Raw genomic sequence first — 26,154 nt, forward strand, 5'->3', positions numbered from 1 at the left:
CTAAATTTTGTATTTAAAAAAATTCTGAAATTGGGTGCCCTCCACCAAACTTTATTAGAGGCTTCATAAATAAAACTTATTAATCCAGCACCTACTTCAGCCAGACACTTACAGTAGACATGCTGAGGGGCATTTGTTCTTAAGATTAGAAGTCTGTGACCTTCTTGAGGGTAGACGGGCTGGTCTTTCAGAAACTAAAGCAGTGTTTTAATCTTCTTAAATTAGGTTTCTCTTTCAGGACTTAAAAAACATACTTCTATTTTTAAATTTCCAAATCCCAAGATTTGTTTTCAAAGTATCCCTGTTCTCACTTGCTACACTTCACAGGGATTCCTACAAGGTCTGCCCCCCACTCACCACCCCTCTTTCCAAGAATGAACTACAACACTATCAACTAAGGCATCATTTGGCATCCAGTCAATATCGCGGATGTAAGATTATCTAGCAAAGGAAAGAGAATACATAACCACATATCAATTGCAGCACTTGCCTTACCCTCAAGTCCCTTCTAAGAGACGCTGCTAAGCCCATACTTTCTGCTGGGAGGGGCACAGGCAGCCAGACAATGGTCTGACCATCTCCACTTCAGGAGCCGCACCTAGCTGGCCCACAGGTAAATAAGCTATGGACTGGTCAGCAGCCTATGAGAGGCCTGATGTAACATGGTCAGTCCAAACAGGGATAAATTGGCACCCTCAATGAGATTCCTTCTTTGAGATTTTGAACTTGCAAATGCAGAAAGCATCTGTCTTTTGACATGAGGAAGAAAAGAAATGTGAAGGGCAGCTGGCTGACACCAATGCAGAATGAGTGAGTGAAGACCAACTCCAGCTGCAGAGGTTCTGGAGCAGATGTGGAAGCCAGAACCTTCCTGGACTTTCAGGATCTGGGAGTCCATAATCCTTAACTTCCTTCCTCCCATAAGGCTTGATGTAAACTTCTCCTGGCTTCCCGAAAGTGTATAGACTCTTATTAGTATTTTTTTTTTTTTTTGATTTGTGAATTCCTAGGATAAACCTCTCACTGTTGAGATTTCTTACCTCAGAGACCAAGACAGGGCAACACTTTACAAAGTATAAGAAGAAATGGGTCAAGGAGGGAAGAGACAAGATGGAGGAAGATCTCATGGGATACGGGAAGCCAGTAATGGGGGACTCAAATTTTCATATCAACTCCATCACTGAACAGCTCTGTGACATAGGGAAGAAAGGACGACTTGGTTCTCTCCTCACACCATCGCAGGACACGTTTCTATGTGACCCTTGTCTTAACTCTGTGTGAGCTCCCTGGTGAGCACACTTCTTGTGCTCGCCCCATTAGGGAACAAGATGGATTATCTTCTTCTCTCCCCAGCTTCCCACACCTACAGGGCTTGTCGTTGCCGCTGTTCCACAGTTTAACACACAACTTATAAGTGAACACACACTTATTTTTACTCAGAGAGCTGCATGCTGACAGACAATTTTGCAGGGCAATTTGATTTGGGTTAATGGGCAAGAGAAATATCTTAATTTGCTTTCCATTTGGCAGCAATCAGTAAGAAACCAAATTTTTACACTGCAGAAAGGAATAAGGTAACTGAATAATCTGCATGCTGTAAAACCATTTTTTAAACAAGTGGTTAAAGACATTCAAAGAAAATAGAATGAGAGCTCAGAAAACTCATGAATTTTTGGAGGGGGCAAGATAAATTATATCGCTCATCTTCATGCATCAATGTTTTACCAACTTCCCATACATTAGTCACAGAACTGCCCAGAGCACAAGCTAGAACTTATGTAAGGTAAAAACCGAGTCACGATTCAGTCATAATTAATGGTTTCCTTCCTTCCCCTTCTCTTCTGACATCATCTCCCTTCCTAAAACTGAGAAAGTATCACCTTCTTGTGTGCTTTACATTTCTAAGCTATTTTTTATTAACTAACTTCTTCCAACTTTCTTATTTACAAACTAGACGTTTAAACGAGGACCAGCGTAATGACCACAAGCCCATGTAATTCAGTGAAAACTCAGAGGAACACATGAAAGGCAGGCAGCACTGCTTCCACCCAGGCAGCCGCCCCACCACCCCTCGTAGGACTGCCCCTCCTCACACAGCAAGACTGGAAGCTCAGTGCAAATGGCTGGCAAATCTAGTTTCTCAGGAGGTGCTTCTGTGCTTTGAATTTTATTGACTGGGAGCTGAAAGGGTCCTCAGGTGTGGTCACAACCTCTAGTTCAACTTGCTCTTTGGATAGATAAAGAACTGGAGTCGAGAAGGGTTCAGGAATTTGCCTCAAGTCTTAAGCAAAGTAGAGTTCCTAGTCCAATGCCCTCATTTCCACTCCTGTTTTATTCTCCACAAGAAATAAGTCCTTTCCAGTGACAGACAAAGTAGGGCTACTCGATTTGCTGTCTATAAAAAGATGAACGGCACAACTTACTCAACAAAATACAAGGAGCTCTCTGGATGAGGCAGAGGTTTAAAATCCATTAGCAGGGATTCATATTTATATTGTATAACTATGCATCAATGTATTCATATTTACAATGTGCAATGTCTCAACTGGAAGCAAACCTGCTTCTGATGAAGTGACTTCTTACGAAGCAGTTAGTTTCCAATTGGTTCTCCAAGACTCAGTAAGGCAAATATCTCTGTGATGCACTTTCTGCTGTTTTCTCCATTTCCTTCTGCTTTTTTCTTATTCTCTTTTATTGAACCTCTAAAGCTCCAATAGCAAATGGAGATTTGGGTAGAGGAAAGGAAGAGCGGATATGGAAGTATAAGATATTAAGGGGCAATTTAACTCCCTTAAACTTCAGCCTTATGGAAACCCATGATCATAGTAAAAGTTGGTTTATTCTTATTTCTCACCCATAATTTAACATTCCTATTTAGTGTAATAGCCTAGGTCACAGCTTTAAGAGATTAGTTTTACTACTTAATGTACTATCTATTGTTTTAAATTAGTAACTTTCAGTTTTATTTCAAAGTAAATCTCAGTTACAAACCGCTTTCTACTGAGTCCTCCCAATCAGCTTCTCAATGCCTAATATGTATGCACAGGGCTAATCATAGCGATAATAAAAGGCCCCACGGTACTTATGCACAGACTTCTCACAGAAGCTGTCAGCACTGGCATCTCCCTCCAGTTACACCGGTGACCTACTGCCACAAAATATCAAAAGCAAATTCGCATGCCAAGCCTACAGCCTGTTTGAAACTAAGACCAATTTTAGCCAGGAGCCATGATCTGATTTTCCACTGTGAATATTTCATTTTCCCTGAGCATGGGACACTGTTAGACCACACAGGGCACTAGAGAACAAACAGCATCACAGAGCCCACAGCAGGCCTGGAGAATGAGGTTCTTGGCTCCTGCAACACCAGTCTGCACTCAGCCCCCAAAAGAGGGCAACTGGAAAAGCCCATCTGGTTTCCTCCAGTGGTATTTACACACACTGGATTCTGCCTGGGTGACTTCTGTTGCATCCACCCACCAGAGGCTACTCACTCATTGCCCCAGTCGAGGCGGGCAGTGATGTGGCGCTTCACGTCCTTCATCCGGTCGTGGGTGAGATGGCCCACCAGCACCTGCCGCCGCAGATCCAGGATTTCATTCATGATGTGCCACAGCCGGTGGAAGAGGTCGCCTTCGTTTCTCTAGGAAAATCACAACAGAGGAAATTAAGTGGGCAGTCTGCATGGTAACCAAAGAGGAAAGGAAGGAGACAAGTCCTGATTCACCTCTCTGTGTTTACCACTCTTTGCATACATTCTCCTTTTTCAGATCTGCTCTTCTCTCACTGTCCTCAAATGCACTTGCTGTTCTATGCCCTTTCTTCCAAGCTTCACCTCCTTCCAAGCTCTCCTTCTAAGAACCCAACCTGCATGTGTTTGCGTCCCTGTGTCGTCACTTCCCTCCACCCTGCATGCTTGGTCTCTAGTTTACTTACGTTCCTCCCTTTCCACCTCAAGGGCTCCTTTCTTTAGCGCTATCCAAATTCTACCTATCCTTCAAGGTTTGGTTGACTTTGGCCTCCATCAGGAGATCTTCCCTGACAGCTCTGGCTCGCATTCTCCTTTCTGAGTCATGGCAGCATGCAACCAAAGCCAAATTTAAATGTTGCTTTCCAATTGTTTCTTACACATTGGACTTAGTGCTGTATTGTAGCTCCTAGCAGAAGCTGGACATTCATTAAGGATACATTTTCACTTGCTATTATTATCTGATCAGTATTTAAGACAATCAAAAACTGTTTCCTTCCTTAATTTTTAAACATTCATGTAGATTCAAAATCATCTCCTGTAAAATTCATCAAGGAATGTGGCTTCACGGAAAAAGACAGGTTAAACTTCCAGCTTCAAATTCTGGTTTTGCCACTAATTCGTTTTACAGGGTTGAGTACGGTTTTCTCATCTTGGTAAAGCAGGGAGGTACTATCTTTCCGTAGGGATGATTTTGTGGATTAGAGATAACATTTGTGAAGCGCTCCTGAATTCTTGAGTCAAACTACCACCATCTGAATCCCAATGCTGCCGTTTATTGGTTGAGAAACATTTGGCAATTTATTAACCTCTTTGCGTTTAGTTTTCTTATCTATAAAATGCGTATCATAATACCTACCCAATAGAGCTCTTATGAGGATTATGTTAAGTTCTTAACATAAAACTCTGAGAACAATGCTTTATTCAGAATATATATAAGTATGGGCTATTACTAGAACTGTTATTGTTATGGGATTGATTTAGAGAGCTTACTCCATAGACACTGTTTCTTTAACAAAACCTAAGTATGTAACCCTTACCCCAGAGACTCCTAGGGAAAAGCTGTTATAGTATTTACTTTTCATCTTTCTTAACAACAACAAGCTATGCTTTCAACCTTCATAATGGTATGAAAGCATTGAGGTGATCATTTATCCAAAGTTCTTTAAAGCTAGAAGCTGCCAGAAATATCAAATTCTGTGGGATAAAGGATGTTCATCATAAAATAAATATTTTTTATTTTTAAAAGTAATCATGTGCTTTCTGCTTTCGCAAACTTAGGCAAATTTGGCAAATTTAGGCAAATTTGGCAGCCAAACAACACGTATTTTCCATTACAACATCCTTGATGCTCTTGAGATTTAAAATAATCTTATTCTTCATTCCACTCCTAAAGAACTCTAACCAGGCTGTTCTTCTAATTACTTCTCACTTTTTACTCATGTTATACACTCCCACAGAAGTCATTACAAGGACAATTGTAATGCAGTCTTCTTGTAATTCATTGTCCAGTGTCTGAATGCCCCATTTGGCTGTATGCGCCCAACAAGGACTGTTGTGTCTGCCTTGTGTGGCCCCAGCAGCTGGAGAATGAATGAACGAATACCTTGATTTACATGATATGCCAGTTTTTACGGACCTTCATTCTGTTTAGATCATCCAAAAGAATAATCAGGAAAATTCAAGAAACACTCGAAGTCAGTGGTCAGAAGGAAAGACTTGTGCAAGTCAAAGAAATTCCTTAAGAAAGGTTATAAATTTCGTGCAGCAAAGGAAAGAACTAGCATCCTCTTAGGCTGTCACAGTGAGCAATCATCTGTTCTGCTCTGGGGCAAGGCGTTCTGCAGTCGTCCAGAGGAGAGGACTGACTTAGTAATGATGTCACCTCTTATACTTCGGCTCGAGAGAACGTTAAGATGAGAAGGAAGCAGGATCCTCTATAAAAATGAAAGCCAGCTGCCTGGATTTCCCCTTAGGGAAGAAAACTCAGAGGTGGCAGGCACACTGACATTCTGCAGGCCTGGATAGCAAATGTGTCCTACTATGACATAAAAAACAGCACACATCTAATTTGATTTCTAGTCATAAAATCGGATTTTTAAAATTGGATAGTTACGGAAAATACAGAGAAATCTGAAAAATGCTTCTGATTTAGTGTTAAATTAAAAAGGGAAAGTATGATATTAATCACTTGGAACAAAACAATATCTAAAAAATCCTGCAATCTACCAGAAATATAGCAAAAAAATTAACTGGAAGTATTTTGGAATTTTAGGAAATGACTAAGTGTTTAGCTGTGTCAAAATGAAAACAGTACAGGTTTCGGTAGCAGCAGACCTGGATTTAGATTCAGGCTTTACCACTTAGCTTGAGACCCTGAAGAGACTAACAAACTAAGCTCTTTGATAAGATTCGAGAATAAAAACCATCTGACAGAGCCTCAGGGAAGAGATAAAATACACAAAGATAAAATACCCAGCCAGGGCCTGCAAAAAGAACAAAGATGGCTGCTGCATTTCACCTAAACCTTTTATGATTATTATTACTGATATTTTATTAATACTATTTTAAACACCTTTAAGGAACATTATTTAGGTCCTTACTAATGTTATTAAACAGCAACTAATATTTCTCCAGCATTTGCCATGTGCTTTTTTTGCTAAATGTTCTACATATATATTTTCTTATAAACTGCTCCTACTTACATGATATTATTGCCATCTTCTAATATCTTCCAGCGGAGAAGCTAAATTAGAAAAGGATATGGAAAATACCCCAATATACTCAAGCATGATGAACTTGAACTAAAACACTTAGTACAGGGCGGGCCACGGTGGCTCAGCAGGCAAGGACGCTTGCCTGCCATGCCAGAGGACCCGGGTTCAATTCCCAGTGCCTGCCCATGTTAAAAAAAAAAAAAAAAAAAACACTTGGTACAAAAGATTTATAATCAGATCAAGAGAATGCAAAAGATCCAATATTGGTGATGAGATTGAATCACATTCCCAGAAGACATGGTCAAGTTCTAACCCCTGGGATTTAGGGACCAATGGGATCTTTGAAGATCCTTCTTAGATGAGGTCAAACTGAGTTGTCCTTATAAGGAGAGGAAATCTGGACAGAGAGAGATAGCTGAGCTGGAGACATAGAAGCCAGAGAAGTGAAAACCCTGTGACAGAGAATCGCTGGAAAGCCATCACCAGAACACCACAGACTTTCAGAAGGCATGGCCTTGCCGACACCTTGAGTTTTTATTTCCAGTCTTGGAAACTGTAAGCCAATACACTTCTAATGCTTAAGCCAATCAGGATGTGGTATCTGTCACAGCAGTTCTGGCAAACCAAGTCAATAGCCAAGTCAGCCTCATTCCCAGTTTAAAAATCTATTATCTCCAAGTTAAACTTTACATTTGTTCTGAATATAGCTCACTACCATTCCAGTGTCCAGGGAAACTTTGAAATAATTCTATCTTTTTTTCATTACTCAGAATACGAGTAGGAAAGGAGGCTTCTCCTAGCATTTACAACAGTTATATTCTCAACCTAACCTGGTATGTCCCCAAAATAGATGGTTATAATGTCAAAAGCAGATAAAAATAACTAGATGAGGCAGAGTTAGGAAGAAATTCAATTTTGTTCCCCAAAGGCAACTACATAAAAGGAGAAGTGTTGGTGCTCTACCTCAACTAATGAACGATACTTGAGGGCCACTGTTTTTATAACTTTCTTATATTGTATACTTAAGATGCAGTGTTTGAACCTTTTAAATAGTTTCTTTTTCCATGTTAGCACCACGGAAATTGTGAAATTTTAAGTGAAATTGTGTTTGGATTTCTTATTCTTTTCAATCCAAAACTGCAGAATCCCAGTACAGGGCCCTTGAGGTCAATAATCTTGACTTCACCTTTATCTCTTTCCTACAAAGCCCAGCCTCTGGCATTCATCCAAGTTGGCTTTGTGGATTTGAATTGTGAATCCAAAAGCCACCAGCTCCAACAGGGCCACAGTAAAGAAATCCAACATCCAAAGGGTTGTTGTTAACAACTTTTAAAGATTTTCTTGCCTCAATGAAATAAACTATTGTATTTTATGTGCAACAGACAAAAACTGTCATTCTCTGCCAATGCTCATCACTAATATGATTTTCCCTTAGACAGGTCGTGTCCAATCAGTTTTGTTAAGATAAGTACACCCTTTTGTATTTTGAACTCATCCCTCCAAATGATTAAAATAAAAAAAAGAAATAGCATTCAGCTTCCCCAAAACTTCCTTATCCCCAAGCTTTAACAAGTGGTTCAGAGTAAGAGCATGAGAATCATATTAGAATCTCAGCTCCCCCAAATTCAACTACTTGCCCTAAAGTAAGTAGCTCACTCATTTTCCTCATTTGTAAGCTACAGATGATAATAGTCATTATTTCATGGAGTGGTTGTAAGGATTAAATGAAATACTGCATACAGAGAACTTCCCACTGGAATGTGCAACATAATATGTGCTCAGTAATGTGTTACAATAAGTAAGTAAATAAACCCACACTACCTAAATGTTGATCTTTTGTTTTGTTTAACCAAGAAACATCCCTTTCTTTAGTATATTTAGAATACTCTCATTGATTCTGACTAAGAAGAACATCATTTACAGTATACTTGATTTAGTTTCAGAATTAGAGCACAATAAAATGCCACCAACACTAAAATTGCATTGAAAAAAAAATCCCTTAAAAATAAAGTTATTTCCCTCTGACTCAGGATACGTAATACTAGGTCCATGTAAATCAACCATATTTGATTAGATGTCAGAAAATTCATCTTTACTATTCCTGTGGTATGAAAAAGAACGTGGAAAACACATGCTCAGAGGACACGTGGATTACGAGACTGTGTTTTATTAAGATCTGTATCCCTGATTCCCTAAGGGATATTGACTCACTGGAGGTGCTCAAATATTAGTTGATGCTTCTCACGTGCAGATAGTTCTTAAAACAATTCTCTACTCCAAAAAGTATACCATTAAAAAGTTTTTTACCACATAGAGTTGTTTCCACATTGTTCCCCAGTCTCTTAACGTTGAGGTCATTTCTGTGATAACAGAGTCTTCAGTGGGAATGACCATTTCAAACTGTCTGTGAAATTAAAAAAGAAAAAGAAAACAGACATGCAAATACCGCAGACACCAATTTTGCCGTGAACACCTTAATAAATCAAGCAGAATAGAAAGCCATCTAGTCATTGTTTGGTTCTGCACAGTGAGCAGGACCTGGGGATGAGCTTGTGTGAGAAGACTATGTGAGTTACGACACCACGATAATGTGATCTCATCCAGAGCAAGTTGGAGCAGTGGGGTGGAAAAGAAACTACATCAGAAGGGTTCTGCTCCTCCCTAGGTTGACCACCAGCCAGTAACTCATTTAACTTCCCTGAGCCCCAAAGCCCTCGTCTCTGAAATGAGGACACAGGGCCAAGGAAACCTTGATGTGACTTTTGCCTCTCAAGTGTGATCACCAAAGGACTTAAGTGAGTGAAGCACTTGTTTAATCATCAGGATATGATGGCGGCACGAGGCAAACATTCGAACTAACTCAATGTTCTAAATAACCAGCCACCAAGGTACTGATTTCAACATTCACTTGATCTCAGTATCAATTCATTTTTATTATTTGCAGATGGCACCATGAAAAATTAATACTAACAGAAATGCATCATAGAATTTATCAAGGGCCTAAGACATGAGGGATATTTGAATATCCATTCCAAAATATTCCTCTCTATGATTAAGTTAATACATTCTACCCATTTTGTCTCTAAAAACTCAGTCATATATATTCAGGAGGTATATCTGCTAATTCTAAATTCTCAAATACTAAGCTGTTTGTGTATAACATGGTCTTTCCCAGAAACGTCAGGTATTTATGTGACACCTGAGACTCAGAGTTAGCGCTCTGAAGCCATGAAAGTCAGCAGGACTCCATACAGGAACTGTGTAGAAAGTTGAAAAAGTGATCAGACATCGAGTAGAAATATGAATGAAACTGATTTGGATAGGATTAAGATATATCAGAAGACTGGGCAAAGGATGGTATCATCCATATTTTAAAACTTCAACTTTTGTGTGAGTCTAAAGGGAGAGATGTTTATTTGGTGCAAAATTTATATTTCCTAATTTAACTCATACAGTCAGTTTAACTGAACACAATAAGTATATATCTTGACTAGGGTATGAGATTTTGTTGGTTTGTCCAGGTTAGTGTGATGCCTCCATAAATCCAAGAGTTATTTGGACAGTGAATAAAGAAGTATTTGCAAAGTCCTCTTGGGAGAATGGGGAGAAAGGGGGAAATATTCAACTTCCCCATTTGGAGAATTTCTGATATTTTTGCAAGCAGCGGGGACAACCAAATCAATAAACTGAGCCCCTGATCTTGGGGTTCACCCCTATGAAACTTATCCCTGCAAAGGATAGGCTAAGCCTGCTTAAAATGAGGCCTAAAAGTCACCCCCGGAGAACTGCTTCTGTTGCTCAAATGTGGCCTCTCTATCTCTAAGCTGACACGACAAATGAACTCACTGCCCTCCCCTCAATGTGAGACATGACTCTCAGGGGTGCCAATCTCCCAGGCAACGTCAGACAGAAATCTGGGGTGAGCCGGGACCTGGCATCAAGTAATTGAGAAAACCTTCTCGACCAAAAGGGGGAAGAGAGAAATGAAACAAAATAAAGTGTCAGTGGCTGAGAGATTTCAGAGTCAAGAGGTTATCTTGATGGTTATTCTTATGCATTATATAGATATCCCCTTTTTAGTTTATGGTATATTGGAGTTGCTAGAGGAAAGTACCTGAAACTGTAGAGCTGTGTTCCAGTAGCCACATTTCTTGAAGATGATTATATAATGATATAGCTTTTACAAGGTGACTGTGTGATTGTGAAAACTTTGTGTCTGATGTTCCTTTTATCTATGGTATGGACAGATGAGTAAAAAATATGGATTAAAAAATAAGCAATAGGGGGAACACAGGTAAAAATAAATTGAGTAGATTGAAAAACTAGTGGTCTATGAGAGGAAGGGGTATGGGGTATGGTATGTTTGAGTTTTTTTCTTTTTTATTTCTTTTGCTAGAGTGATGCAAATGTTCAAAAAAAAATCATGGTGATGAATACACAACTATGTGATGGTATTGTAAGCCACTGATTGTATATCATGAATAGAATGTTTGGCTGTCAAGAATGTTTGTATGTTGCTTTTACAATAAAAGTATTAAAAAAAAATTCAGAAACTATACTTGGAAAATATATTCCAGCATCGAATAAGATATTGATAGTTAAGAAGATACATAAGGAGATAGGAAAATGAACGGAAGATTTGGTTTGTTCTCTGTATCCTATAAAATTGTCATTTGTAAAGTCTTCTTGACAGCAAGAAAGATAATTCAAATCTTGCCTTGATTTTTTCACTAATAGCACCTTAACTTCTCATTTCATACCGCTGCTAAAATACCTGCCCTGGGCATGTTTTCCTTCTTTCTAGAGCTTAAACACAGCTGAAAATGTAAAACAGGATTTAAAGCTAGAAATAAAAGTAAACAGTAATATATTAAACTATGGCATACACTGAGCCTTTTTTTAATAAGACTACATTTAACATTTTCAAATGGCAGGGCATTTATTTTGCTTTTGAAGCCGCTATTGCAATTTAAATGATGCATATTTGGAGATGGATTTTATAAAATGATCCTAAGCAAGGTCGAGGAGGGCACAATGAATTTCTAGGAGAACTTGACATCCCACTTAACTTTTAAAGAGTTATATGACCTCATCAAGAATTAAACAATTTAGAAGTGGCCTCACTGTACACAAACTATAATTTAATCGAAGGACCCCTATGAGTCCTGCATTGCCCTGAAGACCCAGGAAGAATATAAAAAGCAATTCAGTCTGTGGGAAGTTGATTTTTTTTTTCCAACAAAAATATAAATTTTTAAAAAGCACAAAATTGCCATTTTTGTCGACAGCTGTTTTTTATTAATTATTCTCCTACCAAAAATCAATATTCAAATAGTCTGTCTTAAGATGCCACACTGAAGTTATATTCTGGGGTGCACTGTGTAGCTATTTCATCCTGGTGGGCATCAGGCTGCTAAACTGCTTAAAATAAGACACACAGCACCAAAATCCTAAAGCAGTTCTTCTCTGGGAAAGGAACTGCCTAGCAATATATGACCTCAAGTGTTTTTGAGCTAATGTTTTCTTCCAGTCAAAATTCCTACAACCTAGACTCTCAATCAATTCCAATACTTTTTCAAAAATAGAAAGTTTCATTCTACCCCAAAGCAATCCTGCTGCACAACACCCATCATGTCTGCTGTGAGGTAGAGAACCTACCACCAAGACTTAAACTTACAAAACCAAATTCTGAGTCCCCTTCACCCACATTGAAACTTCCAGTGCTCAGGGAAGGTGGTTAGATCTGTACCAGTTACTGACTCAGACAACAAATAATAATAAGGCCCTTTTTAAAAATTATGTCCCACCCAACCTTTTTAAAAGGGTAGAAATTTCCCTGGGTGTAAAGATGCTTCAATCACCTTGGCTAACCTTCTCTTTTTTCTCTTTCTCAGTCAGAGTATGAGATGAGGGCTAAGTAGTCCTTTATGCTGGAGAGTTGAAGGGGTCAGAGTTGGCCTTGGGGAAAAGGAAGTGAGAAGAGCTGGCTGCATGGGCCTGCCCAGGTCAGTACTTTAAGAGACTACACTGCCTAGTCGAAACTGCCAGGGCAGAATGGGCCGAGGGAAGAGGAAGTATGTGGCTGAAGTGTTCTTGGGAGTGTCCTCTGTTTACTTGAGGAGTGCTGACCCAGTCGACTCCAAGAGGAGCGACAACTTTGCTTGACTCACTTTTGGTGCAAATAGCTGCATGGCATTTATGAAAGACACACAGTTATTAAGAACTTGAGTGAAAGTGAACAGTGGAAAGAAACTGTAGGAACTGTGGCCTGTGTTTAGGTGCCTCTGGGTGATCACTGGCAAGTTGCTTAAATTGTCTGAGCTCCAGTCTTCCCATTTGCACGTATTCGTATCTAGTCTACTGGGCTGTTGCAGAGACATAAGGCCCCGGCAAGGGGTCCTTATTATTGCTATAAATAGTCATGGGGGTAATTTATTAGTATTAGAATGATAATGCTTTTAGTCTTCTATTTTAAAAATTATAATTACTACTACTAAAAATAAATATTGCTTGAAGTAGCCAACATTACCCATCAGTATAATGATTCCCTGATGTTTTTCACCCATACAGGGCAGACTCAAAATATTTATACCATAAATCTCAGTCATTTTAGAAGTTCTCTCACTGAAATAAAATTTAATACTATACCTTTACAGAGGGTGGAAAAATAAGAATTACCCACTTAATAGCATTCATGAAACTTTTTTGATAAGACTCAAGTGTGAAGATACCATTTACTATGCTTTAAAATTTGGCTTAAAAATTCAAAGAATAAATTGCTATTTTTTTGCTATTTGAGGAATAAATATAATTTCTGCAGGTGAATCTACTTTCTTTCTTTTGTCATAAAAAGAAAATTATGTAACAATCCAATACATCTCCCTTGGGGCACTGGTATCAAACCTATAATTTGTTTGTATTAGTCACTTTAATAGGCGAGTTGTGCTGTTTTATCTTGCAATACCTTATCTGAAAGATAGATTATTCTGAAAGCTGCTTCAAGTCCTTTTAGAAATACCCTTGAAAAATTAAAATGCATATGAAATCCTAGTTAATCATGAGCTCAAACAGAGTATAAGTTATCTACAAGTAGGATAATGGCCTTGAGAAGTGGTCACATTGCAAGATATGTCATTATTACATCCACGTAGACAAAGGCAGGCAGTGATGAACCTAGGAAATTTCTGGGTTTTGAGACTGTATGACTCAATATTGCATGGGTCTGACTGCCCTGCTTTCTTAAGTAGCAGGAAACTAAGAACTCTTTCTGCTTAAGATTAGATGATTCTATGAATTGTGAACAATGGGGAGACCTCCAGTGCCCTAAATCCTGCTGAGGTCCAGCACATGCAGGCATGAACTTGAACTACCTCCACCCACAGCGCCCTGGGTCAATATATCTTTATCAGACAATTCAGACAAGGGTGTGATCCTCTACAGTTCATATTTTAAGACAATTACTAAGCCTTTCAAAATCCAAAATAAGCAATGGTTCTGTGAAAAAATCCCCCAACTATTAATAAACCTCATCTCTTCTTACCCTTTGTTCTTTACACAGGCATTTTTTAAGTGAACATAGCTGGAAGGAAATATACCCTAGAAGAGAAAACAAAAAGGTGATGGTGCTAGCTGTCTGTTAAGGCAGGGTTGGATGCACAAGTCAAATGCATAAAATACAGCCACATATCCATAACAATACCAGGAATAGGGAAAAACCACATCTCTGTCACATTCTATAGGCTAAAACCTATTTGTCGCTTAGGTCCTCCTTTTATTTTTCACTATTCGTCAATTTACAAATTTTGAAATACACTATAATGAATATAACTGGAAAAAATTAAATTTCATTCTTTATAAATCAGAAAATTTTTAAAAAGTTCAGGAATTCTACATAAAAACACATTATATTGAATATTTTTTAAGAATACTGCATAGTTTTGAAAAGGATTGTTGGGTTTTTTTTGTTATTCTTTTTCTTTTCTCCCCTAAACACTTAGGTTTCTATTTTTAAACATACACTAAAAATCACCACTGTGAATTTGGAGATAATATGTGTATTATGTGTTATGGAAGATCTTTGATGAAAACACAGCAGCAATTAATCATCATGCTGCCATCCTAATGGAACAAAAATTAAACAAAAGAAGCCATGCTAGCTTAAAGCTTTTTATTGTAGTGGAAAGATAGGGCAAGGAAATTGCTCCTCTGTTCTAAATGGAAAATTGAAAGAAATAAACAAAAAAAATGAGCAATTTTATTGTCCATAATGTGACAATATCCTCTGAAGGATTTTTGATGTATAATCAAATGACAAATTCAATCGAATATTTAAGGAAACAAATGCCATTTGAATAATCACCACTGTGGATGCAAGTATAAAATGAAATTTAATAAGCAAATTCTGCATACTCAACAGTAGTGAATAGGCAAACAACTCACTTTTTTTCCTTCAAAATTTAAATTCACCTTAATATGCTAGGGTTAACAAACAGAGTAATCACAATTTAAAAGGAAGAGCCAGAACTTGGGGGTTAATTGTGAGAAGAGTGATAGAACTAACAGAGAAGTCATAATAGATTTTTTTTCTTAAACATGTTCTAAATGAATAATTAAAATACCAAAACTATATTTGCATGTGCCATAGAGATTCTGAAAAACAACTTTAAATGAGGGCTACAGTATGAAAAAGAAATAAATTTGTATATTCTTTGACCCTCAGGCTCTCCTTTAGAAAGACCTAAAAAATAATAATAAAATGAGGTAGTTAAGCATAGTTGGATGATTCAGAGAGAGGTATATTTAATCAAAAAGGCAGGCAAAAGAGTTTAATTATTTAAATTGCATTTTGAGAATGATAAAAGATATATTTTTTCATCTATAATTCTAATAGAGCCAGAATTAAACCACAAAAATGAACATGACATGTAAGAATATATTACACAAAATAAGGAGTTTAGGTGAGAGTTTGGGAGATTAGAACAAAGTAGAAAAACATAGATATTAGCAAGGATGAGTGTCAAAATCACAAACTATAGAAATGAAAGGCTAAAACAAAAATCACATTACTTTCTCCTATACTTCCTTGGGACTTAGATAAATTTATAAGGGATAATGAAACCTTGGTTTCTGTCTAAATAGTAAGAAGGACAGGTTTTTATAATACGGTTTTTCTACTTCAGCTCCCCAAACTCTTATCATGCCATTAAAAGGGACAGTGTTTCTCCACGCCAGTATTTTGCAAATGATACCACAGAAAACTTGAAGATTTAATATCTATATTCAATATTCCTTTTGGAATACATATTTCCCTCCTCTGATTTTTAATTTAGCTCTCTGGGAAATGAGCACTTCAAAAAGATTTTCTTTATATATAAAGAGCTTATTAAGGTCTTCCCACTATATGTTTTATGAGCCAAGAAGGATTATCATTTGAGTAGCACATTTTAACTATAATCCTAGTTCAAAGAAATTTCCAAAATTATGAAAATCTTTATTTCTATTTGGCATTTCAACTAAGAATCCCATTGTAATTTCAATCATATAAAGAAATAAAGTAAAATAACTATTGATCTTTTTTTTAACAATTGCACAATTAAGATTAGAAATAATGATTTTTACCTTGATATTTGGGTTTTTTAAGGCAAATCCTCTGTACCAGCCTGTGGAGAAAGCAATCATTGTCATATTTCAATAAACAACTGTATTATTTTGAGAATAGCATATTAATCTGCTCTTTGCTGATAGAATATTACCTTGCATGCAAATATTCCATGAACAAACATTAAGCTAGACTGCAGCTCAAGTGAACTCTAGTTTAAATAGTCTATTAATAAGACTAATAAAAAATTGTATTGGAAATTCATACAAGAAAACATAAATATGCATAGCGGAAGTAAACACTTTGGAATCAAATACTGGTTTTAAATTTGGGTTTTGCCACTTAGTGGCTATTATTAATCTTGGGGCAAGACATCTCTGAGCAGTCTCTCCCATTTAGAAAAGGCCACATTAAGTCTCAGGAAAACTCAAGAATTAATAAGATTTAATAAATTTCTAAGTCCTGTGTGCTTGACTTCAAAGCCCAGACACCTTACTGCCAGACAACACTGCGCAGCGAGCAGTCATACAGTAAAATCTCGCAGCCCCACCATCTTGGATTAGGATTAGCTTAATATCACAAGAAGAGTGAAGCGAGGTCTCCTTAACTAATGGAATTAATCCTTCATCAGCATATTGTCCTACTAACTAAGCGCAACACAATTTTTATTCTGTAGAATGCCGACTAGTAACCTCCAAGCAACTATGGATCAATTTGACAGCATTTTTCTTAAGAGGGAACATGTCTTTTTTGGTTTAAAACAAACACAGGGTGTATATACATATATCTTGGGTCTCTCTATACCCTGTATGAATATATATGATTAATACACAGCCCCCTTTAAAATGCATTTCCATGTGTAGAGACCATTTTGCATATTGGTAAGGAATTTACTACATAATAAATGTTCTATCCAATTGAAATTTTGGAAGCAAGTATTTGAACTCTGTATTCATACATTTCTGTTCCTCATAATAAATTATCTTAAAAGGAGATACTGTAATATCATGAGCTAGCACTGTTTTAAAAAACAGTCTGGGGCAGGCAGTGGTGGCGCAGTGGCAGAGTTCTTGCCTGTCATGCCAGAGACCTGGGTTCAATTCCCAGTGCCTGCCCAGGCTTCCCCAGAAAAAGTTTGAAGAAAGTAGTACATATTGAGGATCAGGGTCTCTGTATCTCAGGGGTTTGTTAGAACCCATATAGACTTAACCAGAAATATACTGACTTAGAAATATTTAGTCTAATAGAAACCAAAACCTTATGAATAATGAAGAAATGCCCTGGAGAGGTCTCTCCAATTGTTCTATACAAAGAAGGTTATGAGATTACAAAACAGCTACCATTAGTTATGGAGGAAATTTCATTTACCAATTCAACACATACTTCTTATCCTTGTACAAAGCAGAATTAGACAAATATATCTGACAATGACATAGAAACCATGCTTATTATATTTCTAAAGGTATTGATTACAGCGAACAAAATAAACATCCATGTAATACATTCACCATTAAATGCCAGGTTCTAACTACATGTAATAGTTTCATGTTTGGGGAAACACAATTTAATCTATAATGAACCACGATAATGATAGAAACTTGCCATATTATAAACTAATAAGGAAAAACTTTTGGGGGAAAATGGATATTTTTGAACAAACTGATAAGGCATTAAAATGACTATATTTTTAAATAAGAAAAAAAGAGTAGTTATTTTATCTGGAGTCTTTTTAAGAGCTGGAATTAAGTATCCTTCATGGAACAGAAACAGAAATCTGTGAAAACATACTAGGTGTCTAGATTTAATGAGTTATTTAACTCATTAAACATAAATTAATGATCATCATACACATTTATACAGTGTATTCCACTAAGATCTCAAATGCATTGAATATTTTTTATCTAAAATGTACAGAGAAGGACTAGAGCAGGGTTGGCCTGGCTGGGAGTCCTCCCCCAAGGTCTGCAGACTCCCAGTTGTGGGTCAGCTATTGCTGTTCTGGGCCTGTTTCTTCCCTTATAAAATCAAATCCTGACCTGGGGGATCTGCTAAACCCTGGAGACTCTCAGTAAAGCCTCCAGGGTTGGTGTTGAGTCAGGAACTCCCACAAATATAGTAGCCTCAATTGCTTTCTATATTGGCATCTATTGAACATAGGGCAATAACATGAGGGAAAAAAATACAAACGGCTAAAAAATACTGGCTCATGTCTTTTCATAAGTCAATCAGTGAACGTGAAAGACACAAGTTATGGCAAAAATGTTTAGTTCTAATTATTGAAAATACTCCATAGATCTATGTATGGGTAGAATTTGTTCAAGCTTTATGAACTCCCTGTTTGAACAGCGTTGAGAAAGTTGAGAAAGTTGCTCAAACAACTTCAACTATTACCACTAGCCCACTTACCATCACACTTCTCCAGGATCTGAACTGTATCTCCAATTTCCAACGATAAGCCGTATGGGACAGTTCCTCGAAAACTGGCAATAACTGCAAGAAATGATAAAGAATATATAAAGATAACCCACTGACACTGCCTACTGTTAAATGTTACTGACTGGGAAAAATAAATGTATATTGGAAGTACACTTTAGAAAAGCTAATAGTTGCTGTTTTATTTTAATTCTATATAATTTGAAGAGAGTCAATCTTCAAAATTTATCCATCTTTAAATTTATGTATCTTGCCAACTTCTTGGTCAAGTAAGCATCACAAGAATATCGCCCAGTAACATGGAAGCAAAGGGATTGCCTAAAGAGTTCTGTCAAGTGAGGAACTGTTCCCTGCTAGATTCATTCCCCCATCTAAGTGCCCACCCACAGTAGCTACTCAATAAATATGTGGTCGGTAATAAGGAACACATTCCTTGCTTGTTATTAAGCCTGGTTTATCTTTTTCTCATATTGTTTGAGGAGATTTATTTTCCCTCAATGGTAAGCTCCTCGAGGGTGGAAACTGCATTTATGTGTTCATTGCTATATCCCCAGGGCCAAGCACAGTATGTAGCACAAAAGCTTTCTTACAGTCTAGTAGTCAATGGGGACATTTTATTTAGCAAAGACTGGCCCTCTCCTAGGGCTAACCACAAAGCCACCATGATAATCCCCACATGCCTTGGCTCTCACCATCTGGAGTGGGAAAGAGAGGTCATCATGTGGCCCTACCCTGGGGTGCCAGATTAGCTGCCTTCTCAAATATTTTGCAGGGCTGGGCAAGACTAGGATGAAATACCAGAAAGTGTGCATAGATTCATCATCCCTTAGCAACTTAAGGAATTTATGGAAGGAATGAAGCATAGTGACTTCCTCCCAGGAGTCATAAAGGAGAGGAGGATAGAGAAGTAAAGAAAATGCACCTCAACACATGAAAAGAGAAAAGACATCTATAGAGCAACAGAGTATGCAGAATCAACTTCCAATTCACATGAAAAGAAAATTATAGTAAATGCTTTGACTACATAAGTTTTATACGCTCAGAATCTTAGAAGTGAATTTTATAGTTTGGTTTCAGATAGACAGTGAGGCTTAGATATAACACAAACCCCAAAAGTAAGTCATTGCTACTATTGCAAATGTATTTTAAAGCTTGAAGGAATATATGAATCTGTCAAAAATCAAAACATGCCAAAAAATTATGGGCTTTTAGAGAAGTCTAAAGCCATTTTGTGATTTGAAAACAAAATTAACTCTAGAGATCAAAGCACAGGACAGAAAACATAACCCAAAGCACATCAAATGGACAAAAATAACTGTATTGCAACCAATTCAGAACATTTTAGCAGAGCACTAATTCATGACATCATTTTCTAACTATAACCATAAATACCATATGGCCTCATATTGATATGCTAGAAGACGTTTGCTCAGAAAATGACACATTACTTCATATCACTTTCAGGACCTCCTCTTATAAGGGATCAACAACTGAACAGATAGTAGTTTGACTGCAATTAATTTTCAAAACAAGCTTGTGTGGTGCATAGTGGTTCAGTGGTAGAATGCTCGTCTTCCATGCAAGAGACCCAGGTTTGATTCCTGGACCATGCACCCCACCCCCACAAAAAACAAACAAACAAGCTTGTGCCCAGAATTGCCTTTTGACCCTCATGAAGTCACCTGAACCTCTCACAATCCTGCTGGTTCAGCCCTGTACTATTGAGGCTTCTATTAGTAGCATCCAATCCAGTTCTATGTACAGCTCTTACCCCTCACATAGCATTCTCTAAACTCCCAAAGCTCTCAAAATATTTCCCCACTGCTGGCTGCCCTCTCCCTCCCCTCAGCGTCTTCTTGAGCATAGCAATATCACTCAAGAATTTCACTTATTTTCCTCCTTCATGCCTCAGCCCATGCAGTCCAGCCTTCACTGTTTTCTGTAACTGTTCGAAGTTCTCACTGTGACCACATTCATTGCACCTTTCGGGGTCTATCCGCTCTTGAAATCTCCAACTGCTTTGCTCACACCCTCCCAGACTTCTTCTCTGTTGGTCCTCCCTAAGATGCTGGTATAACCCAGGGTTCTGTCCTTAAGATGCTAAGTCATAGAGGCTGGAGTGTAGGAAAAGAGCATTGAGCTTGACACCGTCATGAGATGTGGGTCATATTAGCTACATGACCTTGGCCAAATGCCAACCTCTCAGAATTTCCATTTCCTCATCAGGTAAATAAAGATAACAAGAAAGGAACTGCAAATGGTAGCAGGGCATTAAATAAGCCCTGTCTGAAATAACTTACCATACAATCTAGTATATTTTAGTCATTTAATAAAGACCTCACATGTTTAAACTATACTTTTTTCCTCCCATCTATAGCCGTTCTTCCTAGACAGAGAGAATTCCAAGACTTCCATCATCACCTATTGCTACATGACTAAGTCTCTCTCCAGTTTTGGACTGTGTCCTGATTTTTTGACCCAAACTTCCATCTTGTGTATTTCTGGTTGAAAGTCTAACTACTCAAAACTTAGCATACCCCCCAATGGACCCATTTTCTCTCCTCATTCCCCAAGCATACCTGAGGCATTCTCCTTCTCCCAGTTACCCAATCTAAAATGTTAAAGTCATCTACTTATATCCTTTCTTCACCTTGTCATTCCTAGATGAAGACATGTCTCTGATCCACCTTCCCTTCTGTACTCCTGCTACCCCTTCTCAGGATCTCTTAAAAGGGCAATGCAAAGGCTTCATGGAGGTCTCCCTTTCTCCACACTTGTCCTTCCTGCTTGTCCTTCTTTGATATCATGTCCACAAGGCTCCCAGAGTTACTTTTGATCCTGTCATTTTTTTGTGTTTAAGTTTTCTGGGTGTGGTATCAGGAAAAGTTTTATCCATCTTCCATTAGGTTCAATCATTTCATATTAAAGAAAAAGGCAATAAAATCTAACACGCAATGTTGGGCAACACCTTAATGAGGGTAATCATTTCCCCCTTATTTCGTGCTGCCATTTAGTTCATATAATCCTTAGATGTCTTCAACCGGATCATCTTCTGGGGTTCCCTATTATATTGAATGGCAGCCCCTTTCAATGCTGTAGAAGCCAGAAACCTAGGCATCATCCTACATCCCCCCATTCACACATCCAATCCATCACCACATCAAGATGCTCTACCTCTTAAATATCTCAAATCCATTCTCTTCGCATCATCTGCACCCCACCACCACTCAAACCTTGGCATCACCTCTTAGCAGCTTCCTAATAGGTCTATGCTCATATACTTTGGTGCCTCTCCAATCCAAATCCTCTGTTTGACCCTCCAAACAGAGGGGTCTTTTCAACTTGCACATCTGATGATGTTATCCCCCTGCTTCAATATGTTAAAGCTCTGAGAAAAATACAGAAGTCACTACATTGGCCTTTAAGGCCCTTCTTTCTGGCCTTTTCATACACCCTCAACCCCCACTGTGTGTACTCCAGCTACAATGACCTTGTTTCAATATGCTCCTCGCTCTGTCTCTCCCACATGAGACTTTGTGCATGACAGTCCCCCTGCACAGAATATACTTCCTTCCTCTTCTTGACAGGGTAACTGGCATTCATCCTTTGGATATCAGTTCAGTTGCAACTTCTTCAGGGCAGTCTTATTTAATGCCTTCCCCCCACCCCCATCATTACACGCATTCACAGCACCAAAATTCTCAAAATCAAACCACTTATCTGTGCAAGTTTTTGACTTATGCCTTGAGCAACAGACTGTAAATTTCATGAAGGTAAGGATGGTGTTAGTTTTAGCTTCTAATTGTATGTCTGATTCAGTACTAGCCTGGTGCACAGTATAAGCTCAGTAAATAGTGACTGAGTGAATGAATGAGGGCATGGCTATGACAGTTAAATGTTCTGGTCCTCAACAGTTGGGCTGCTTTATTACCGGCAATACTTTTTTAAGAGAGCACTCAAAATTCTAAGAATTACATTATATACTATAAAATCTCATTCTTTCATAGGAGCTTTTTAACCTATGATGACAGTTTATCTGGTTCATAACCTTGAATTATCTCATTTCTTACCAAAGCAGTCTATGAGATAGAATTCTAATGATTTAAACATTTAGCTATGTAATATTTTATAATTATTAAAGCCAAGCTAGTAAGTTCTTCATTCTCACTGGGTCTCAGAAATCCCTCTATAAAATGAGGTGAACTGAAATGCCCCTGCCAACCCGAAATTCTGAGAGCTGCAACAGACCGTTCAGCTCAGCACTGACACAGAATAATACATATTGAAGAACTCTGTCCCAAAACAGTCTAGCTTTGGTTTTGGTTATTGCCTGTGATTGAATGGACCTCTGTCCCCTGCTGCAACAACCCTCTGACAAAACAGGAGAGACAGCCTGCTCTCAGCATCCTATACAATGCTCCTTACAACTCTCTCTTCCTATCTTTCTAGGCTCACACCCCATCCACCTCTCCACCCACTGACTGCCCTATGCCCTGCAGCACCCAAATTCTCTCAAGCTCTTTCAAGCCGTCCTCAAGACCTTTACACATACATTCTCTTTTTTTTTTTTTTTTTTTCTGGATTGCCATTCCTATCCCTTCTACATTGGGAACTGCAAATCAGTGTTATTTAAAGCTGAGCTCAAAAGTTAGCTCCTTAGAAGATCTTCCATCTCCACTCCTTCACCACCACCCCCACTCCCCCACCCCCACACTTGGACCCATATGCAACCAATTACTGTCATCTGTGCTCCAAGGACACATTGACTACATCTCAAATCGAGTAAGTCATCACATAATATTACAGCACTTATTTATATGGGTTTTTCCATTTGAGAAAATTAACTATTTCTAATTCAACTTTGAAGATCTAGCATGAGTATGAGAGAATATAACTAGAGACAGACAAATGAATGACTGGATGAACAAATGAGCGAAGCCACTGAGAATAGTGACCCAGATTTAATAGATATAGGAATACTTAATAGCTAGTAAATATTAACCTGCAGATCATACTGGAAAGTAACATCAGAATGCAGTTCAAGGAATGACTTTGATCTCTATACCCTTGATCTTTAAGATATATGAGTAACTTCACTTTACTGTGATCTGAGCTAATGAATAGATGGATGAATGCTATACTCAGGAAAGATATTTAGGCTTCAAGTTATGAAAGAAACAAGTTGAAAGATCAAAGAAGTTCTAGGCAAAAATACAAAGAATTTGAAAACATAATTGGCTCATGTGTGTTAGTGGTAGCATGAAATGTGTCACAAACTAAAGAAAAATGGTTTAGAAGAGCAAAGATTCAAAACCAACATACATATTAATGAAATATAAATTCATATTTCTATCACTTGCACTAAAATCATATATTATTTTTAGATATTTTGGACACAACTTTTAAAATTAAATCTCTTTAAATTTCACTAAGCGTTTTTTCACAAAGTAAGTCTATAGTCAAAAATTCATTTGTTGTCCACAATTACTGTGAAGTAGCTATTTCTTTAAATGAAAATACTACTCATCATATATCTTCTGGGGACATTTTTCTCCATAACATTGGAGGTTATTAAATATGATCATAGTATCTTGATCCCTTGACTTGCTTTTCTTGTTTGCTGTCTTATAATTTGTATGATTTTGGTAATTACAGAAAAGGTCACAGAGAATGAACCCTTGATAGAACCTAAAGGTCTAACCAATACTATTGTTTTAGTCATCAAAGTACTGAGAGTAAAATTTTAAACAGCACATAAAGATGGTTGCATGGTGTTATGTTCGTTCCTACCCATTTGTTACTAGGTACAAATTTATTTGGATTACTAAACATAGATATATAAAGCTAGTTTATATCCAAGTACATAAAAAAGGCATGTAAACTGAAAGTACTAAATTTATAGCACAATCATCTAGAAAAACATAACTTAAACAGCTGCCTGTTCTCACTTGAAATGTCATTCCTTTGTATAAAGATATCAGTTTAGTGCCTATTGAAAGTTTATTAAAAATAAAATGGCTGTGAGGAACATTCTTAAATAAAACTACTAGATATTTTCTGTTGAGAAGGCAAAAAGAAAGCAAAATGGTGCAGGGAAGTAGGAACTTATTTCTTAATTTCAATACTATTTGCTCATGCAAAAAATTTCATAATTTGATACTTTTTAACTTGGAACAGAGAAACTCAATTACAGGGCTCTATGACTTTTAAAAGTGAAAACAGAGACAAATAATAAAATCTGTTATAAGTCAATCATGTAACTAAATCTCACACATTAATAACTTCATTGTAAAAATAATATCTACAACAATTCTATTTGCCACATTCCATTCAAGCCTGGCAGACTCTACCCTTGCCCTTTATGGGCTGGCAGTCTAAGATAAACGGAACATAAAGCAGAGAAAAATAATGAAAACATCTTGTCCCTCATGACACTAAGAAAACAAACTCATCCCTCAAAGTCAGAAGAGGCTATATGGTTTCATCTTTTTGATAAAAGGTTCTCCAACTCATGAGCAGACCGTGGTATGAAAGATCACTCAGAACAGAGACTACAGTGTTACTGTTGTCAGGTTCTAAGCTTATCCCACGGAACCCTATTAAATACAAAAATGAAACACTGTTTGTTTATAACAAAACAGAACTATGACTATACCAGAAATGAGACCAAAATTTCTGTGTGAGGTAACTGTAAAAATATTGGTCATTGGTGCTTATAGCAGAACAGTGACAATTAAAAGGTAACACTGATGCAAGGCTGACTCTGGGGAGATTCCAAAGGAATTCTACAAACCTCCCAGATATTTAAAACTGGTTCTTTGCTACATCCAGGCTCATTTCACCGCATGCATTTGGCTCTGACTTGTCAGTGATGTATTTGCATTTGAGTTTATAACATGCTATGAAGATCACTTGAGGAGCACACAAATGGGGTGAAAGAGGTGAAATTTTTGAAGAACTTGAATAGGAACTGGAAGAGACAGAGTAGAAGGAAAAGATAGTTAAGGCAAACTAAATGATTTCCAGGTATTTTTTTTCAAGAAATGGTGTACTGTGGAAGAGAAGGAAAAGAGGTCTTTTCCTTTATACATGTGCAAATATCCTCCTAGAAGGAACAATAAAATATGGTATGGAAAACCAAATTATTACTCTAATCAAAGACCCTCTCCTTTTTATAGCTGTGTGGGGTAGGGTGAGAAGAAAGACAAAATAGAAGTCATTTGGAGAGATCTACTTGGGATTCTCACTTTGGAGGTGCAGGATAGAACTTTCTACCTTATATCCCTACTGTCTTTCTACTCCTCAGGATGAAGGAAGGAGTGAGGTGGCCATTCTTTACTTTGAAACTTCCAGCTGGCTGTCAGTGTGACATCCGGACCATGGGACAGGAAGTCCAGAAAGACTGGGAAAAAAAATCATAGGAAATACGGGAGCAGGAGATGGTGTCTCCTGGACATCACTCTAAGGTTTAAAGTCAACTCCACAGGAAAAATAAAGAAATGCTATATGTCCTGGCGTCCTTGCAGGCACATGGCAGAGGCACAGACACATGCACAATTATAAATAGGATTCTCATTCTTATGCCACAGTTATAATGGCCAGGCCTTGAGATATGCCACATGGCTCCCTAAGTGACTTCGAAAAATCAGAATCATACT

At 37.7% G+C, this 26,154-nt stretch overlaps 1 protein-coding gene across 4 annotated transcripts in view; it reads right to left on the bottom strand.

Annotated features, from left to right (window-relative positions):
• The window catches only part of DOCK4 (dedicator of cytokinesis 4), a 468,183-nt gene that overhangs the window by 240,517 nt on the left and 201,512 nt on the right, over positions 1 to 26,154 (bottom strand). For all 4 annotated transcript variants that reach the window (XM_077169893.1, XM_077169973.1, XM_077169724.1 and 1 more), the window contains exons 2-6: positions 18,470 to 18,553; positions 16,084 to 16,124; positions 14,006 to 14,061; positions 8,773 to 8,869; positions 3,495 to 3,643 (exon numbers count right to left, since the gene is read on the bottom strand). In XM_077169893.1, the coding sequence (XP_077026008.1) occupies positions 3,495 to 3,643; positions 8,773 to 8,869; positions 14,006 to 14,061; positions 16,084 to 16,124; positions 18,470 to 18,553 (427 nt within the window). The remainder of the gene's footprint in view (positions 1 to 3,494; positions 3,644 to 8,772; positions 8,870 to 14,005; positions 14,062 to 16,083; positions 16,125 to 18,469; positions 18,554 to 26,154) is intronic.

This window comes from Tamandua tetradactyla, chromosome 1, assembly GCF_023851605.1.
Source record: "Tamandua tetradactyla isolate mTamTet1 chromosome 1, mTamTet1.pri, whole genome shotgun sequence".
Classification (NCBI taxonomy): domain Eukaryota; kingdom Metazoa; phylum Chordata; class Mammalia; order Pilosa; family Myrmecophagidae; genus Tamandua; species Tamandua tetradactyla.